Source organism: Callospermophilus lateralis, chromosome 13 (assembly GCF_048772815.1).
Source record: "Callospermophilus lateralis isolate mCalLat2 chromosome 13, mCalLat2.hap1, whole genome shotgun sequence".
NCBI classification, from domain to species: domain Eukaryota; kingdom Metazoa; phylum Chordata; class Mammalia; order Rodentia; family Sciuridae; genus Callospermophilus; species Callospermophilus lateralis.
The window spans coordinates 29,161,274-29,182,329 of record NC_135317.1 but is presented as its reverse complement, the minus strand read 5'-3'; the positions used below and the strand labels follow the sequence as shown (position 1 = coordinate 29,182,329).

Sequence of the window (21,056 nt, the reverse complement as noted above, 5' to 3'; positions counted from 1 at the left end):
GATTGTTATGTCTTGTTGGTGTATGGTTCCCTTGAGCAATATGTAGTGTCCCTCGTCATCCCTTTTGATTAACCTTGGCTTGAAATCTATTTTATTTGATATGAGTATGGACACTCCTGCTTGTTTCCGAAGTCCATATGAGTGATATGATTTTTCCCAACCTTTCACCTTCAGTCTATGTATGTCTTTTCCTATCAAATGCGTCTCCTGAAGGCAGCATATTGTTGGGTCTTGTTTTGTGATCCATTCTACTAGCCTGTGTCTCTTAATTGGTGAGTTTAAGCCATTAACATTTAGGGTTATTATTGAGATATGGGTTGTTCTTCCAGCCATATTCGTTTATTTATGTTACTAAACATGGTTTGTTTTCCTCTTTGATTATTTCCCCCCCCTTTACTGTACTACCTCCCGCTGTTGGTTTTCATTGATATTTTCCATTTCCTCTTCCTATAATATTTTGCCGAGGATGTTTTGAAGAGATGGTTTTCTAGCTGCAAATTCTTTTAACTTTTGTTTATCATGGAAGGTTTTAATTTCATCTTCCATCCTGAAGCTTAATTTCGCTGGATACACAATTCTTGATTGGAACCCATTTTCTTTCAGTGTTTGAAACATGTTATTCCAGGATCTTCTAGCTTTCAGAGTCTGTGTTGAAAGATCAGCTGTTATCCTGATTGGTTTACCCCTAAATGTAATCTGCTTCCTTTCTCTTGTAGCTTTTAAAATTCTCTCCTTATTCTGTATGTTGGGCATCTTCATTATAATGTGTCTAGGTGTGGATCTCTTATGATTTTGCACATTTGGCGTCCTGTAGGCTTCTAGGATTTGGGATTCTGTCTCATTCTTCAAGTCTGGGAAGTTTTCTCGTATTATTTCATTGAATGGATTGCTCATTCCTTTGGTTTGGACCTCTATACCTTCCTGTATCCCAATGACTCTTAAGTTTGGTCTCTTTATGTTATCCCATATTTCTTGAATGTTCTGCTCATGGTTTCTTAACAGCTTTGCTGAGCTGTCTATGTTCTTCTCCAGTTGAAATACTTTGTCTTCATTGTCTGATGTTCTATCTTCTAAGTGTTCTACTCTGCTGGTAGTATTCTCAATTGAGTTTTTAAGTTGGTTTATTGCTTCCTGCATTTCCAGGATTTCTGTTTGTTTGTTTTTTATAACCTCTATCTCCCTGTATAATTGATCTTTTGCTTCTTGGATTTGTTTATGTAATTCATTGTCAAAGTGGTCGAAGTGGTCTTTCATTGTCTGATTTTGCTGTCTAATGTCTTCCTTGAGACTCCAGATCATCTGAAGCATGTATATCCTGAATTCTTTATCTGACATTCCATCTGCTGCAGATATTACCTCTTCGAAAGTTGAGTTGACCTGTTTGTGGTCCTTTCTTTCCTTGTCTTTTCATACTGATTGTGTTTCTTTCTGCTTGGTGAAACTGTTGTTATTGATTTTTCCCCCTATATATTTATATTTATATTTCCCCCTATATATCTATATATTTATATTGCTCTTGTCTAGTTGCAAAGTCTCCCTCGCAGGCTTTGGCGGTGGTTCTGCCCCTCCTCCAATTGGGGCAATGTGCCTACCACGCCGGCAGGCCGCTGGGCCTGTACTTTCGGTGGGCCTGTTCTTTTGGTGGTCGCAGGTCCGCCTACCTTGCAGGCGCGAGCAGCGGCTCTGCCCCTCCACTGACCGCTAGGACGGTTGTGTCTGTCGGTTGCAGGTCTGTCTACCTAGCAGGCGCTGGTGGCGGCTCTGCCCCTCCCCCAACCGGGGTGATGTGTCTGGCGGGCCACTGGGCCTGTTTTGTCAGTGGTCACGGTTCTGCCTACCTTGCAGGTGCGTGGGGCAGCTGTGCCCCTCCGCAGGATGCTAGGCCTGACCTGCTGGTGGGTCGCAGATCTGCCTACCTTGGAGGCGCGGGGGTGGCTCTGCCGCTCCGAGGGTCACTGGGCCTGATCTCAAAATGAACTATTTTAAATAGGTCCCACACCTCTGACCAAAATATAAAGTAGGGTAAGGTAGACATTACCTACCTGTTTGATTAATAATCCCTAAACCTGCAGCACATAATTAAGACATTATGTCTCCTCATGCTAAGTATACCTTCAGGGAAAATTCTGGACAATTGTGAATTTCACATACCTTAGTTGTTTGGGAACGCATTTTTTGAGTAGTAGACCCTTAAATAATAAAATATGTGCTCTGGCTTGCTTATAAGACCAGTCTTCATTTTAAACATGTCAAATATAGCATGTACTTACCCTACTGTCTCTGTATATGTCAAAAACAACTGGAAAGGAGAAAAAACTCAGTTATTAATGAATTAGTATTTTCATGATTTAAACCTCAAATGCATTTCATTACTAAAAACAGAATGGACCTTGAGTATTTAGTGCTTCTAAATCTCAAAACATCAAATATAAAAAGGCACCCTTGCAGTGTTTTATTTAATGAGTACTTATATAATATTCTCTATCCCCAACTATAAAAAACCCTTATATTTAAAAAGTCAAACCAAACACCAATATCAAGTCAAGTAGTTCACCACTGTATAACTTATCATACAGGAATGAGGAAAGTTGTCAACAAGAAAAGTACTCATGAAAGGAGAATCTGTCATTTATTTGAGGAATGAAATGAGTAAAATTTATCATACAAAAGCATAAAATCTAATTATGCTAATGGCATGATTTATCTTTTTGAAAATAAGTCTGCCACAGAACCCAGTCTTGACAAGGAGGAAAAAAAGTAAAGCATAGAAGATATAAATTTTAAGATGCATGGAAATTCTCTTACAATGTACTTTCAATATCCAAAAAACAACCCACAAATGTTTACTTCACAGAATTTGGTTTCTATAGATGGATTCTATGAAATATAGGTCTGGTTTTTGTAGATGGACCCTATGAAATATCTGAACATCTAAAATGACAGGAAAGAGAATGGTTTTGGTATTAGAAATGAATTTCAATTAAATAAGGTGAAAATTAACATGCAAATCATGAGAAATATCAATTAGTAATATAGTAAAATGCAGTACTTTAAATAAAAATTTTTTTTTTCTTTTTCTTTTTTAGTGCTGAGAACTGAAAAAGGGCCTATAGCAGGCTGGGCAAGTGCTCTATCATCAAGCTTCACCCCCAGTCCTCATACAATAGTCCCATTTTTTAAAATATGCACCTTGGTGAAATAAGGTCCAGTAATATTATGTACTTTATTTCATTTCATTGGGTAAATTTAAAAATACTCACAATCTTCATCTAAGAATTTATACTGTATGTGTTTCTTGAAAAAGTCTTGAATGCATCTGCAAATTTCTTCCTTTTGTTTGGAAATATGATCATAGTATTGTGTATAGTCCCTCTGAGAAATACCTGACAAGAAAATATTTTATATTGTTATTATACAATATTCTTTAAAAAATATAAGATGTGATTTAAACTTTTTTGAGACAATCATTAAAGTAGGTCAGAAGTTCAATCAGATGAAAATTGCATTAAACATTATTCAGTTGTCAAGATTACACATAGATAGGAATCCTGCAGTTCAATATTGCCACACATTCTTACTTCTGGAAGTATTTTTTTGAGCACAACATAAAGAATTTAGACACAAAAAAGCTTGTTAAGAGAAAATTTAAAGTAGCTATTTAAGCCTGCATACATTCAACTGATTTGATTTTTTTCCAAGAAAGTTTCCACAAATTAGTTCTCTTCCACTTTTTTGGTGAAAATTTAAAATATCCCTCACCATATGTCTGCAATATTCATATTTTATTTCATAGAAACAGTCTACTTTTCTTGTTTATACATGCTATTCAGCCTTCACAACACTGGTCTTTCACGCTATGGAAAAGTAAATATTTTTTGCAAAGTGCCTTTGCTGATATGATTCCAAATACACTTGAGGGACTACAGTATGAATTCCTGCAATATGCTTAAGTCCTAGGGAAAGATGTCTGCTCTGAAATAAGGGCTTCCAGTTCCTTCATCACATGCCAATATGACTCTTGTCTTTAGCATATTTATTCTCTAGTTTATCCAGGAATATCTAACAATATGACAAATTTGAATGCCCCAAGTCTCCTTCAGCTATGTTAATAAGCATCAACATCATATTTAATGAATATGATTTATTTGATTTGATTAAATTACACTTCTCTTGGTTGATCATATGTTTTACTTCTCAGGAAACATGCATAACTAAAAATTTAAGGACACACAATCTTCAATATTTAACTTGAATAATCAGAACAAACATAAAAAATAACCTGAAAGAAAAGAATATGGGTGACTTTTAGAATAGCTTCCTTGTTTTCCCACATATTTTCTTTTGCTGGAATAATAAACAGTGTCCCAATAATAAAAATAAAGTTCAAAAATTCAGTTTTTTGTGATGCTTTCTAATAAGCTATTGCTACTAATACTTTTGGAAAGTTTCAAACAGAAAGAAGGTAACATCATACAATGTCAAATTGGAAATCATAATAACCACCACTTTCATCTCTGGAATCCAGACAGACATGATTAATCAACAATACTACCTTTTTCTGTGGAAACTGATTATGGGCTCAGGATCCTTGTCAGCATAGCATTCCAGAGAGTCAGTATCAATTGGGTAGAGGTGGCATCTGAAATTAAAACTGATTGATAACCCTGTGGTAATTAACTAGAAATGTATTTCCATCAAAAGCTTGTCTTCGGGCTGGGGTTGTAGCTCAGTGGTAGAGCACTTGCCTAGCACGACTGAGTCACTGGGGTTTGAGCCTCAGCACCACATAAAAATAAATAATAAAACAAAGGTATTGTGCCCATCTATAACTAAAAATATTTTTTTAAAAAAACTTGTCTTCTCTTTGATTTTATTTTTTATTTTTAGTTGATACATAGTAATTGTATACTTTGAAGTACAATGTGATGTTTTAAGACCTATATACAATGTCTAATAATCAAATTAATATATTTACACTATGGAATACTATTCAGCCATAAAAAGAAATACTGATATTTAAGGCAACATGGTTTTCTTCTTTTAAAAAATACTTTCAAAGATAGAAAGAACTCACCAATAAGTTTGTTTTCCTTGACAAAACATCGGAACTCAGCTCCAGGAATTAATTCACACCATTTTCGGAGAACAAGCTATACACAAAGGAAAAAATGTAATACAACTAGGCAAGGTCTAAGACAATTTCCTAACAAGACTATCCCTAACAGCTGCTATTAAAAAATGATTTTAAAAGGGGGAGAGAGCAGTACCATAAGACACGCTTGACATGAGGGCAAGAGCTATAGTCTATCATTCCAAAGAAAGAAAAAAAGAAAAATTATGCTGAAATTCTTCAGGACAAGATCCATCTTTGTCACATCATTCTGAGAGTTCTGACATAATACCCAACAGCAAGGATAGATAACCAAGTCAAATCGTATTGCCACTGTGCTATAAGTTGCCCTGTAATTTACATGTTCTCCATCCCTGTAGGAATATTAATAAAATAATTTCAGGGCTGGGAGGAAGGAGGTGTGTGTGTGTGTGTGTGTGTGTGTGTATACATAAAATGTCTAATAATCAAATTAATATACAAGTCTCTCTTCTCCACTAACTTGCAAGCTCCCTAAGGGTGAAGAAGCAGGTTTACTCATCTTTCTGTATATAATACTTAGCAGGTGCATGAGAAATTTGTTTGCCAAGTAAAACAGCAAATGTATAAGATAAGCAGCCACTAAAAATCATGTTCTATGAAAATTAATGACCTGGGAAAATGTTTACACTATAAGTTTAAAGAAAGTTAACATATAATGCAAAATATTTATAAAGAGAGTACACACACCCCCTCAAGAAAGGTGATGATGGTATAATCCCTAAAAAGCAATGAAAGAACAAATTCTAGTAAATACATCTTGGGGATATTCCTCAGGGAAAGGCTAAAAATAAAAAATAAAATTTCCTCATTTTTTTATTCCCAGCACAAAGTAATAAGACAGTAACAGGTGCTTCATTAACAGATGTTTGTTCAATAAAATAGCAGATATGAAAATATTACATAAATACAAATAATATTATAAAAGGCTGTGTAATAACATGGGAAATACTCTCATATGGTATAAGGTGAAAAAACTTGCACAAGTAGTGTGTAAAGATCTCAATTACAGTGCACTAAGAAACAGAGTAAAAATATTCAATACAGTGAACAGGTAGACATTTTTTACATGTGTGTGGTTCTAGAAATGGAACCCATGTAGGCAAGATAACCATCATCTCTTCAACAAATTTTTCGTTAAGTATTATATTCTGTGAATGCAAATACAAGAATTACCAGAAGTGATGGTAAGTGACAGCCTACCAGGGATGGAAAACATTAAAAAAAAAATGTGTATGTGGGGGTGTTCCAGATTCACCCATGACTCTCAATGAGTTAGTAGCTGCACTGAAGAACATAGCCCAATCCAGAGGTGTCTGCACATGTGTACACTTTCAAAACTAGGAAACCATGGAATAAAAATTGAGGTTTACTATGCTTAACATCGTGAAAATAGCTAATAAGAGTTGTCTTGTTCACTATTCTTTCACTCTTACTTCAAAATTATTTCTAAGATGTGAGTGAACAATATTTTAAAAGTGTGTATAAGAAAAACTTAATTTTCCTGGCATATCAGGTTTAAAAACTTAACCAGGTTCATCTGGGCGGGAAGTATAAATTCTATAAGTTTATGTATGCTATATATATTTGGTATATAAATATTCTACCGATAATACATATTCTTTCATATGTATCCTACATTTCATAAATTTAAAAATTCCGGGGTTCTCAGTTTTTTCTATAGAAATCAATCCAAAAAATTCCATTCAATTAAGTAGAAATTTTCAATACATCTTCATTTAGGCTCATCAATGTCATTAAGGCAAAAACAAAGCTTCTTACCCCATATTCCATACAAGGATCTGGAGAATCATCAGTACAATGGATAAATCTTTGGAGAGAAGAACAGCAATTGAATTTTTTAAAAACTGGTATCAGTTTACATACATACATTACTTATATTTAACATGAGAGTCAGATTTTATTAAAGGCAATCAGAAATAGGAGACAAATTCAAATCCAATGAACATGTATTATGTATTATTTGATGTTATGCATTAGCCTAAGCACCCTAAAGAAGTTATCTCATTTACCCTCAAAACATTATGAGCTCTTATAAAATCATTATAAAATATACAAATAGTATAATGCAAAATATACAAATAGTATAATATAGTATAATCTCCATTTTTCTATCAAAAGACAAAGAAACTAAGATGCAAAAAAAAGTCCAAATTTAGTGACCAAGCTGGGTCTATAATTCAAGTGGCCTAACTCCAGATTCTCAATAAATGCAGGATGGTGCTGCCATTTTACACATTCTCATTCATTTAATCTCTGGCTGTGCCAGCAGACAGTCTACTATACTTTGCCATTAATGTTACTTCTGCCATCTAAAGCTACATAAAGGTAATCTATTCCTTCTCCCACGTACCATTTTAAAAAATACTTGATGGAACTATTCGGTCCTCCATTAAGCTTCTGTCTCTAAAAACTCTTGTGTCATGTATAATATCTATACCATTTATTAAATATCTATCTATGCTAAAGGCAATTAGGCCCCAGGAATGCTAAAATGAGTAATATGCCTTTGTCCTTTACGAGGTTAATCCTAAAGGAGAAAGGACTAACTGCCGCAGTCCAGCTGCAGCAAAATAACCAGGGGGTGACGAGCAACTTGTGTACGTTGATACAGTAGGAATGGGAGCCATTTATTATAGGACAGGAGTGGTATTTATACATTCCACACAGCTTATCTAATTAACATAAACTAGATACAGCAGTCAACCAATCAGGAATTTCCACACTTAACGGCTCACTGATTACTTCACAAACCACTCCGTCTGGCATTTTGCCAGGCGCCATCCAGACTTGTTTACAGACCTTAACATTAATCACTCCCCCCTGGCAAAATGCCAGGCGCCATCCAGACTTGTTTACAGACTCTAACACTAACAAGTAGACAAACAATTTCAAAACACTGGGGAAAATAAAATACTCCAATAGCAAAAAGGAAGATGTGATTGGTTATCTGCTGTGAGGGGAGTAAGGGAAGGTAGGCAAGAAGAGGTCCAGATTTAAGGCACAGAGAAATGTGCTAAGATAGGGAGGGAAGTAAGAAATGTCACCTAGTATTCAAAGAACTACAGGACATCTGTACTCGTGGGGTGTAGCATACAAGAGGGAAATTGAAGAATGATGGAGTTGGATAAAAATTTTGTACAGGAGAAGTACAGACCATGTACAGTTCACCAGCCTAGGGACAAAGGGAGACTATAAAGTCTAAATATTCAAGGGAGATCATTACCTTCATGCATTAAGAATGTCACTGTGGTGAAATAATATTGGATAGTTTTGGGAAGGGTGGCAATGTGAGGCAAAGAGACCAGTGGAAAGACTTGTTGCAAGAGTCCTGGTAAGAGATGGGAGCTCATGAAGGCAAGAGTCCTGGTAAGAGATGGGAGCTCATGAAGGCAATGCTGGAGTGGAGAAGGAGAGGCATCACTATATAAAGATATTCAGGCCACATCAATATAACTTGATGTATGACTGAAAGGAAGGAAGAAGCTTTTTAATTTCCCTGAATACATGATTAGGTGGGACTACTCTGTAATCATTATGCTTTATACTACAAACAATAACAAGTTTACTTGATTGGCTGAAATCCTAAGAACAGAGCTTCTATTATCACTAATAATTGGGCACTGACTGATAAAACCTACATTGCTAAAAAAGTTACACATAGTGTGTTTTGTTAAAATGCCGGTAGGTTTTCTCTATTAGTGGGCTTTATGCACTGAACAATTAATGAGCCAGGCACACATGAATCTTTTTATTTGTTTTCTCATTTAATTCTTCCAATAATCCTATGAGGACATGAATGTTATCACTATCTACAGTTATCACACAAGGATACCAAGATTCAGAAAGGTACAATAACAAGGAAGTGAGGAAGAGAGCACTAAATCATAGACTGCAGGCTGTACTATTTCTCTAAAGGATAAAGGTTCTATTAAAATTCTAAAATTAAGGGGGGGGTGGGAGCCAGAACAAAACAAAAACAACACAAATACTAATGGGACTTTAGGTTCAACCAATGTCAATACTAAAAAAAAAAAATAAACACACATGGGGCGGGAGTTGTGAGTCAGCAGTAGAGTGCTCGCCTAGCACATGCAGGGCCCTGGGTTAGATCCTCAGCACCACATAAAAATAAATAAATAAAATAAAGGTATTAAAATAAAACAAAACAAAAACCTACTGCTCACCAAATCCATAATATAAAACGGATCTTCTAAAATTCCAACTTATTAATTTTCTGTTTTTATACATTCAAACACATGCTGGTGCTATTTTAAAACCTAATTTTTCTCTGAAAAGCAAAAATCCCTTGTTTTAAATCAAACTAATTTAAAAGTATGCTACCCAGAGGAGTTAAACTATATAATTAGAAAACTAGCTTTCAATATATTTAAAATTTGTTAAGTAAAAATTAATCTCATATGTTGTTTCATGTTAATCAATTTTTATGTTAAGGTCATAAACTGTCAGATTAATAAAACTAACACAATTATTTTATCCTTAAGGAAATCCACTCTTTCTCCCCAAGATCAACAGAATGATAAGCATTATGAATATTTATAGGGGCTGGGGCTGTAGCTCAGCAGAAGAGCCCTCGCCTAGCATGTGCAAAGGCCTGGGGTCGATCCTCAGCACCACATAAAAATAAATAAATAAAATAAAGGTATTGTGTCCTACCTTCAACTAAAAAATAAATATATATAAAAAAGAATGTTTACAGAATTCTATGCTGTAACATCTTCTGTCATTGAAGAAAATTATGATTGGTCACACAGCCACTATGAAGACAAGTAAAATATTCTGGATTAGATAAACTATATCATGAAGAAAATTAAAACATTCCAAGAAAACACTGGCCAAGAAATATCAAAAATCAAAATCAAGAATTTGGGCTCCTTACTAGCATACAGTCTGAAAATGAAATCTGAAATGTTCCAACTCCGAAACTATATGAGAACCAACAAGACATCACAAGTGGAAAGGTTCACACCTCACTTCATGTGACAGGTCACAATCAAAACACTAGCATACTAAAAATATTGTACAGAATCACCTTCTATCTGTGTGATTAAGGTGTTTATGAAGCATAAATGAATTCAATGTTTAAAGGTGGGTTCCATCCCTGAGGTCTTTGTATTTGCAAATATTCCAAAAAATCTAAAACACTTCTGGTCTCAAGCATTTCAGATAAGACCAATCTGCAGGCTTACAGAAAAGTCAATTAATTAACTTCTCTGGATGGCTCTTGGTGCCTTAACAGAAAATGAGAGATAGAATTAGGTGATTTCTAAAGTTCTTTTTACAGAGAATTCATCAGGCCTCCTCTTCTTCACTGCCTTTGTAGTTGGTTAATCACTTATTAGACACTAAACTTTTTAAAATTCTAAGTGAAAAATGTGTTAAAAATCCACATAGTATTTTAGCAGGGACAAAAAAGTGTGTGGTAAAAGAATTATTGATAAAAGAAAAAATGTTTTTATAATACTTTTATAAATGCTTTTACTTTTTCTTTTCTCTTTGTTTGGTGCTGGGGATTGAACCAAGGGCTTTTTCATGTAAAATATGAGCTCTACCACTAAGCTATTAACTCCAGCCCCATGAAGCCAATTTAAGCTTACTTTAAAACTTAATATTACAGTTTCCAACCAACCATTAGTTCATTATCAAGATGAAACTAAACTAATTGTCTATATTTTTCTCTATTTTATCTAAAAGTTACAAAGAAGAGAGAAACAATTAAGGAATTAGCTTAGGCAAAATAATATGACATTGTTTTAATGGTTAATGTAGTAACAGAACTCCTACCATATTAAGTTTTGAAATGTGATTTTAATCAGCTGGGTGCCATATTTTTATAAATCTGATAAATGAGGATAATTTCTTATTAACCTATTGTTCTATAAAGAAAAATGTTTTTTAAAACAAGGTAGATTAGAACCTTAAAGCAAAAAAACTAAAAGAAGCAATTCCAAGACATGGGTCTTCATTATCTAATTTTTAAAAATGTTTTCACATTCCTACAAATATTGATTTCAATACTTGGTTAATCCTCATACTGCTACTTAAAAATAAATATTTATTTTATGGGCTGAGAATGTAGTTCAGTGGTAGAACTCTTGCCTAATACATATGAGGCTCTGGGTTCAATCCCTAGCACCTGCAAAAAAATATATATATTTTAATACATACACATTTGCATTCTATCATCCTATAACATTACTTTAAAAGGTCAATTGGTTTAACATTTGTTATTTTAAAAACTTGACTAGTTTTAGAAGGCAGAAAATATGTGGTATAGAAGAGATTATTGCACAAGGCCTTATTAAGATGATTAGCCAGATGGCCAAGTATCCTTCCTGAAAGGAGAGGAAAGTGCTGATCCATCTAGTTAAAACTGAATAGAAAGGTCAGCAAGAACATTTTCAGGAGCTCAACTGAAATACTGCAAATGGCTGCATGTGAATATTTCAATTCCATTTACATTCTTGGAGAGGTGGGTTTGCTTTAAAAAAAAATCCACTTCTAAAAATGTTCTCCTCCATTAGTTAGTAGTATTATACAAATTAGTATACTAATTAGGAAGATTTATTTAATTGAAAATTTCAAAATGACATCAACAAAAAGTAGTATAAAACCAAAGTCACTAATTTATAGTCTACATCAAAAGGACACTCCAACGTTTAATTCTAAACTCCTAATTCTAAGCAGAATAATTACAGTTGCTCTAACTAGTCATGAAATCCCTAAAATAACACAACTGTTAAATAGTAAATGTTATGTAATCTACAGTGTAAATTATAAACTAGATGAACTCCCAGATATTAAAAAAAAATTATTTTAAGAAAACAAAAGCAAAATCTCAAAGGTCTACTTTAATGAGAGCTACCACAAAATTATGCCTGAATATTATTAACATGTTTTGAAATTAGTTAATAGGAATTTTGGAGAGAATGTTCTACATTCAAATTTTTAAAAAAGAGAAGAAAAGAGTCTAACCCCAAATTAAAAGTAATAAGCTTAGTTATTACTAATGACTAAGAGGAGTGCTTTAGTCAGATTTTCTAAAAGTCCTTGTGACTAAAATACCTGAAGCAAGAACTTAGAGGAAGAAAATTTATTTGGGGCTATTTCAGAAATCTCAGTATAAATAGATGGCCAACTTCCTTGCTCTGGGGAAAAGTGAGGTAGCACATCATGAGAGAAAGGCCCAGTGGAGAAAAGCTGCTCAGCTCATGGATTGGGAGTGGAGATAAGGAAGCAGAGAGAAGGAAGGGAAGAGGTAACCTCCTAGAGCCTGTTCTCAGTGACCCCCTCCTCCAGCTGCACCCCACCTGCCTACAGTTACCAACCACACAAGTCAGTCCAATCAAACAGGATGGACTGATTAGGTTACAGCTCTCATAATCTATTCATTTCACTTATCCTGCATTAAGAGGAGATTTTGGAAGACACCTCATGTCCAAACCATAATGAGGAGTGTCATGTTTTTTCCTTTTATTTCTACCCAAGTTCCTTCCTAATTTATTCCCTCAACTTAAACAAGACTATTTCTGCCAGCCAAATGCTCTTACTGTAAGTGGGCATATTTATTTATCTTGTCTTAAATATGTTGTGAGACTGACATGATTTTTCTGTGAACTTCATTATTATAATCAACAGAAATCCATCATGCCATTTCAAAGGCTTCACACCTTGGAAGAGGACAAATGTAAATAGTCAGTGATGAGGATGCATGTCCAGAACTTCGGGACTTGGGATGCATGGATGATCAGAAAAACAGAGAATGCAGAATATAAAAAATAAGGTAGAATGTGTCCTCTACTAGGCTATAAGGAAAGAAGGACAAAGATGAGAAGGACGCATGTATATGTACTGTGATGGGTTATGCTATGATCAAGAAGTATATTTTGCAGGAAAAAGGTAGATGGAGGGGGAAATGAGAAGCTATTACTGGAAAGCACTTGAAGATGAGTCCTGTGTGCTGGACAAGGGATGAGATTCTAGCCTTGGTGATGTATGTGATTTACAGTATTACCTATTCCAATGGTGTGAGTTGCTCTCAAATTTGGGCCAGTGTGGTAGGAGCAGAGGAGGAGAATCAGAGTAATTAGTATATATGAGAATAATCCGTGAATTTATTATGGGCTTAGATATTATCTAAATCTTATGATAATTTCATCATTTTTAAAGAAATGAACTTGAAAAATCATGGGGTACAAGGTTCTAATAGTCCACTTATACATGACTCCGGACTGCTGCTGAACTTCAAGATAATAGTGGTTCCCTCCCATTTGCAATTCTAGTTCCCTGTGATCATGTCATTTCTAAAAATATGAACTGCAAAATTCCTAAGTTTTAAATTAAGTGACATTCTGAGTAGTGTGATAAAATCTTGTGCTGTCCTGTTCCATCCTGCCCAGAACATGAGGCATCCCTCTATCCAGTGTTTCCAGTAGATATGCCACCTACCTGTTAGTCACTTGGTTAGCTGTCTTGGTGATCAGGTCAACTGTCACAGTATTACAATGCTTATATTCAAGTAACCCCTATCTTACTTAATAATGACACCAAAGTGCAAAATCTATGCTGGCAATTCAGATATTCCAAAGAGAAGTCATAATGTGCTCCTCTTAAATGAAAAGGTGAAAGTTTACCATAGGTATACATGTATAGGAAAAACACACAGCCTCTATAGAGTTTGGTACTAACTATAATTTCAAGCACCCACTGGAGGGATATTCCCCTGAAGATAAAGGACTACTTTAATCACTAGTTTTGTGATAATCTTAAGGAAAAAAAATCTAAAAATTACATTGAGTATAACTGAGTTTAAATTACTAAGACAAATGAAATTCCCTGATCTCTGGTCAATTGTATTTTTCCTCAGTCATGAGACTATCACAGAAACAATGAATGGATTTAGTTTTTCACCCACTCAGCTTTTTCTTCTAAATGGCAAGGGAATAACAGTTTTGTTTTGTTTTGTTTTCTTGCTTTGGCTTACTAAAGTGACACATAATCAATAAAATAATTGTTGAAAGCAGCCTTGTGATTCAATAAGTTTAATCAAATATAATGTTTATACTTGGACAAAGAATATAGTCAGCAAAGATAATTAGATTGATTATGTTATATGTGTTATATTTCAATCTCTACTTTTTTTTGTCTAGAGTAACAATTTGAGGAACAGGAAAAATGAAACTGTACTTAATATTTTACAGCAAATTACAGTTTGGCAGACACTGATGATTGGTCCTTTCTAGCTGTTCCCCATTACCAACCTTGCTAACAGAATGTGAATTGTCCAGACACTGGAAACACTTGTGCTTCCTGATCACCTCTTGGTATGGTCTAACCCCCCAAAAAGCCCATGTAGTAATGGCTTGGTTCCCAGCCCATGGTGTTACTGGAAGGCGGGGAATCCTTCAGTAAATGGGGCCTACTGGAAGGAAGTTAGGTAACTGGGGATTTGCCATTGAAGGGGATACTAGGATCCTGGTTCTTTTCTGCCTTTCTCTTTGTTTCCTGGCTGCCATTACAAGAACAAGCATCCTCAACCATGTGCTCCTACCATTGTGTACCATGCTGTCAGAAGCCCAAAATAAACAGCCAACAAATCACGGAATGAAACTATAAGCCAAAGTAAAGTTTTCCTCCTTATAAACTGTTTATCTCAGATATTTTGTTACAGTTATGCTAACATACCTCCCTAACCCCAGGGATGCATGTGTTGATCTAAGCAGTCCTTAAGGCATGAACCTGGACCAGCAGCATCAATGTTACTCAGGAACAAATTAGAAATAATATGGCTGGGCCCCACCCCAGGAGTACTGAAACAGAAACTCTAGGAATGGGTCCCCAGAAATCAGTGCTTTAGCAAACTCTCCTGATGACTCTGATGCAATCTAACATTTGAAAACCCCTCATCTAAATGGTCATGCATTCTGTTTCTGTTGCCAATTCTTTGATTAGGCTAAGTAACTGTGTGGCCAGTGATATCTGAGAGAAGTCTCCTGGGAAGCTTCCAGGAGTGCTTTACTTGTTCATATAGGAAATTAATCAGAGGAGATACACCTATCTTTCCTATTTTTGTACGGACATTGTCATGTCTTCATGTGATAGATATTTGCAACTTTGATAGCAATCTTGTGACCAACAGGTGATAACCCTAAACACCAAGCCAATAAGCCAGGGATGGCAGAGAGGAAAGTCTGAAAGTCTTTTCCTGGTGACCTTAGTGGGCTGCTGAATTAACTCTAAAAATACAGAGTCTCCAAGTTTCTTGGTAAATAATATATTTTTTTAATTATCCAGATTTATTTATTTTTATTTTTTATAGTGCTGGCTATTGGACTCAGGGCTTTATGCATGCTAAGCAAGCACTCTACTACTGAACCACACACACTTCTGGCCAAATAATATATTCTTTTAAACCCCATATGTATAAGCTATCTTCAGCTGGCCTTTTGTTATCTTGCAATCCTGACCACATCTTTGTTTTTAGTTAAGGTAAGTTTCAAAATAGTATAAACAAAATAATCTTATTTTTGTAATACTATATGATATTATACGTAGTATGTACAACTATATATTATAATATTCAGTTATACTGTATTCTGTATTTTAATTGTAAGCACTTTGAAAATAATCTGTAAATTAACTGAAAGTACAAAGAACTTTTAGAATTAGATTATTGAAATTATATTTTGGTTTTGGTGGAAGAAATCAGTTGTGGGACCTTGGGCCAATTACTGACACATTTAATCCTCAGTTTTCTAATCTGTAGAAGAAAAGGGTTAGATTAAGTCACTGATATAACTCTATCTGATCTAAAGAATTACACTTTTTTTGTGTGTGTGTGGTGCTGGGAATTGAACCCAAGGCCTCCTCACATATGCTAGGCAAGCACTCTACCAACCGGACTACATTAAGAGTTTTAATCTTTTAAGAGCTTTCTGACAAGGCCTTGTGTCAAAAGTTCATTTTTTAAAAAATTTTTGCAGTACTAGAGATTGAACCCAGGGCTTTGTGCATGCTAAGCAGGTGCTCTACCACTGAGCTATAGCCTCAGCTCCCAAAGTGCATCTTCAATGAGTTCTATCAATAAGGAATTTTAATATGATGATAACTTTTAATACTATGCTACTGGCTTATCAATTGCTATGCAACTGACTACCAACAAATATTTCTAGAAAAGGGTGACACACTAGTGGTACCCACCTAAAAGTCTAAAAGGTCAGTGCTCAGTAGTTGTTCCTGCCAACTCCCAACTATTTACACTTGGAGAAGAATGGCCTTTTCTGGGTGAACACTCTAAATCCAAGGCCTCAAATTCACTTGCTGAGCTAACTTCCTCCCCATACAAAAGTCAAAAAACACAAAATGCGAATCAACTCAGGGATACCATTCACAGGAACATCAGTCAAATTAAGACAAAAAGGAAGAAGTGGGCTAAGTGAAAATAGTGGATCTCTAAATTATAAAGCTGAGTTAGAAAACAATCAGTCTCAAAACAGAAGTGATTTATAATGGTTTCTGGAAAGGCAAGGAGCTCTCACACTCTAGCTACAACCAGTACTAAAGGTATATAAAAGTCCATAACAGATTAATTAACAGTGTAGAGTAATTTTAATGTAATATATTTCAGGGCCTCTTTACTTAAAGCATTGGCTGTCAGAAAGCTTTACAATAAAAAGACATGACTTTCTTTTAATCAGAGGGCATTTCCTAAAATGAAAATGCTACTAATTATTACTAAACAAGGACTACCAACTCCTAATAGCACCTGCACCAACACAGCCATAAAAGGCTCACAACTAAATGTCAAAATAATACAGGGCTGGGCATGGTGGTACACGCCTATAATCTCAGTGGCTTGAGAAGCTGAGGCAGGAGGTTCACGAGTTCAAAGCCAGCCTCAGCAACTTAGTGAGGCCCTAAACAACTCAGTGAGACCCTGTCTCTAAATAAAATACAAAAAAGGGCTAGGGATGTGGCTCAGCGGTTAAGTGCCCCTGAGTTCAATCTCTGGTGCCAAATGTGTGTGTGTGTGTGTATGCTTTATTCTTAAAGCCAGAAATACCAATGCAGGTAAAAGCCTGCTTCTTCCAGCTAGAAGAAGGCTGGAAGAAGAACCCTACCCTCTGCTGAGGACTGAACCCAGGGTCTCAAACATGCTAACACATTACTACTGAGCTACACCCCCAGCTCCTAAAGTCCTTTTTAATAAGTATGCAAGACAACCATGCCCATTAATGGTTACATAACTTGGTTTTCTCTAATTAATATAATACTATAATTACATGCCCAAGCTACAAAACTTGGATTCAACAAAGTTCACGAAGCAAAGTTATTTATTCAGGCCAAGTTCCTTTTCAGAAAAGGATGTGAATTGGGATAAACTATTATGGAAAACTCGAATGAATGGATAGGAAAGAAGTAGCATAGATATACAATATTTTTTACCTTTGTTCTCCTGCTTAGCTTCTAGATTTTAAGATATCTTTTATTTTAAAGGCCAGTTTAAAGAAGTTTGAGATAACTGGTGTAAGATAGATAGGAAGAGAAACTTGGAAAAATAACTGCCACTTGATGATAGAATAAAAGCACAAACAGCAACTACAACTCAATAGTGCAGGTGTTCTGTATAACTATGATGCAGATCATGCAAGGTCAAGTTCTTTAATTATATAGAGTGACTGGCAAAGAAAGAAAAACTGCAATTCCACTTTTGAAATTTACACTAAGGAAAAAATTAGAGAAGCACACAATAATTTAACTTCAGAATATTCACTGCAGAACTTTTTTTTTCTTTTTTTGATGGTGCTGGGGATTGAACTCAGGGCCTTATGCATGCCAAGTAAGCACTCTACCAACAGCGCTATATCCCCAGCCCCACTGCAGAACTTTTTAGAAGAAAAGGATTGGTCAAACACATCATGCCATTGGTATTCAGGGACATATCATTAAGGTAATAAAAAGTCATGAAGAATTAAGTATTTAAAGACATGCAAAGATGTCACTATATGCTGGAAAGTACAAACTTAGCCTACTAAGCAATACAAATTATAGGATACCATTTGAAAAATTTATACATATAATAAATTTATATATATGTATAAATTTATATATATATAATATTATACATAAATAAATGCATAGACAGAACTCTGGAAGTATATAGAGACAATTATAATGATTCTAAGTGCTTTTTTAAATATTTATTTTTTAATTGTAGTTGGACTCGATATCTTTATTGATTTATTTTTATGTGGTGTTGAGGATCAAACCCAGGGCCTCACATGTGCTAGGCGAATGCTCTACTGCTGTGGTATACAGAACATCATAGATATACAGAACACCTGCACTATTGAGTTGTAGTTGCTGTTTGTGCTTTTATTCTATCATCAAGTGGCAGTTATTTTTCTAAGTTTCTCTCCCTATCTATCTTACCCCAGCCCCTCATAAGTGCTTTTATATTTCCTGTTTTTGTTTAGCTACAGTTTCTAATTTTGCTTGTCTATGATAAACATCAGTTTTATACAAGGAAAAAAAGAGTACTAAAATATTTAATGTGCAAATACACAGAAAGTTCTTTATATTTAGGAAAATCCACTATATAAGTCTTTACCGTAAAAGAAAAAGAAAGGTATGTTTTGATAAGTAGTTTTGGGAACATAAAAGACTTTGAAATATAAAACTGTTGTTTATAGCAGTACTAGAACTAATGGAGTTCTACCAATAGAAAAATCAGCACAAGTACTGAAATAACTGATACTGAGGGAACGAGATGCTTACGGTTGAGTGAAGTCACGAGTGATGAAATCAGAACTCTTGAAAAGTAGAAAGATGTCACTGAGGGTTTTACACTTCAAAGAACTATTCATTGCTATCCAGTACGCATCCTAAATAATAAAGCACATGTGATTTAGTACATATTCCATGTTACTTGCTGTAGTAAAAAAGTCTAGTAGATCTTAGCAATACTGTCATATGTCAAATTATACTCCTTTACAAGGAAGAGCATGACCATTGCAGGACAGACCCTCAGTTACAATCACTGAGCTGGTGTGGTCCCCACATTTCCTCTTGGGGCCCAGGCACTTTCCAATGCTTTTCTTGCTGATGATGGAAGAAGGGGGAAATGAAATGTCAGAAGCACACTTCAGCTGAAAGAGTAACATGGTAAAGAAACAGCCTGACCAGCTACTCTTCAAGAATAAAAGAGATCACTTCCCTTCTTCCTATCTCAAGAGTGACAGTCAAACATCAGAATTAAAATAATTAAGACCTTAAGTAATTAAGACCCATGTAAATCAAATCTAGGAAGGAAAGAGGGAAGATATTGGAACCATTACTACTTTAAATGGTAAATGTCTCAAACACATCAAAAAAAGGAAGAAGGGCAGGCACACAGCTTAGTGGAACATGCCTAAATGGTAATATTATATTTGAGTAATTTAAAAAACACTCCTTTCTTATAGATAGAACAGAAGTAGGAGCACTGTATACTTTTGAGAAACAAATGATCGCAAAAAACTAAAAAGCTATTCTACTACATGTAAGAAAGCACTGGTATGTAGAAGAAAATAAATAACAACAAAAAAAAGAAAAAAATAAATAACAACCATAAATAATTTTCCCATCTTAAGTGGAAAGTCCAAATTCAATTTAGTGGGGAAAAAATGATTAAAAATATTGCTGTACAAATGAAAAATTGACTGTGAGAACTACAAATGAGTCTAATAATTTTGTATATTGTAATATATGATATTATAACTTCTTTACAATAACTTTTTTGTCGGGGGGTGGGGGTGGGTACTAGAGATTGAACCCAGAGGGCCTTTCCCACAGAGTCACATCCCCAGACTCTTATTTTTTAGCATCTTGCTAAGTTGCTGAGACTGGCTTTGAACTTACAGTCCTCCTGCCTCAGCCTCCCAAGTTTCTGGGATTACAAAGGTGTGCCAGCACTGCACCCAGTCAATAAGTAACTTTTAAAAAATTTCTACCAATGAAAAAGATGATAAACTTCTGACTAAAAATAGAATATTGAACGCACATTTAATTCCACTGAAACAAGTATATACACAGCAAATTGTGCAGCTGAATAAACGAGGCAATTATCAACTCCAGGGAAGATAAAATATTGAATAAGAAAACATAAGTAATCATAGTATAGTATATAACCGATATGTATGTGTTTTTTGCATAACCATAGTAAATAAAAACACTGAATGCTGACCTAACCAAAATCAGATATAACTATAAGGAGCATATGAAATAGGAAGTAAAGGGGATAGGAGATGAAAGAGCTGAGTCTTCCAAGTAGGAAGCCAATAATAAATATCTAAAACTGAAAAGTCAGGAAAGAGAGATAAGTAACAAATGTACTAAAATATTTGAAAGTGGCTGCTCCAAGGAAGAGGAAACAAAGTAAAACAGGTATAGGATCTGCTGATTTTTGTGGCAAGATTCTGTATCTACTTAAAAATTTTAAACTGTGTACACATATAACTAATTATAAAGTAAAAATAAAAGTTAGATTAAGTACATCATTCATTTTAAAAGAGAAAGATACATGAGATGATTTTTGAAAATGCAAGTTAAGTCTTTAATTTCTTAAATGAGCTTTACTGACATAAAATTATTTTCTAATGGATTAAAAAAAAGAGTATTTTTCCACGGGTCTTAACTTCTACAAAAATCTTTTTAATAGAGTGTAAACATAAGAAAATACAAGTTGATTTTTCAAACCACTCTATTTCTACATCTTGTAGCATTCTGATTATTACTTTACAATGAACAAAACCTTCTCTGTTAAACAGCTGAAGTTTTTAAAAGGGCAAAGAATGAACTTCCTCCGAATTCTAGAATAAGCAACAAC

At 34.8% G+C, this 21,056-nt stretch overlaps 1 protein-coding gene across 1 annotated transcript in view; it reads right to left on the bottom strand.

Moving 5' to 3' along the window:
* Cdc123 (cell division cycle 123) overlaps positions 1–21,056 on the bottom strand; it is a 59,731-nt gene that overhangs the window by 17,199 nt on the left and 21,476 nt on the right. The window contains exons 6-10 of the mRNA XM_076832112.1: positions 18,968–19,074; positions 6,932–6,980; positions 5,075–5,150; positions 3,261–3,383; positions 2,271–2,299 (exon numbers count right to left, since the gene is read on the bottom strand). Of these exons, the coding sequence (XP_076688227.1) occupies positions 2,271–2,299; positions 3,261–3,383; positions 5,075–5,150; positions 6,932–6,980; positions 18,968–19,074 (384 nt within the window). The remainder of the gene's footprint in view (positions 1–2,270; positions 2,300–3,260; positions 3,384–5,074; positions 5,151–6,931; positions 6,981–18,967; positions 19,075–21,056) is intronic.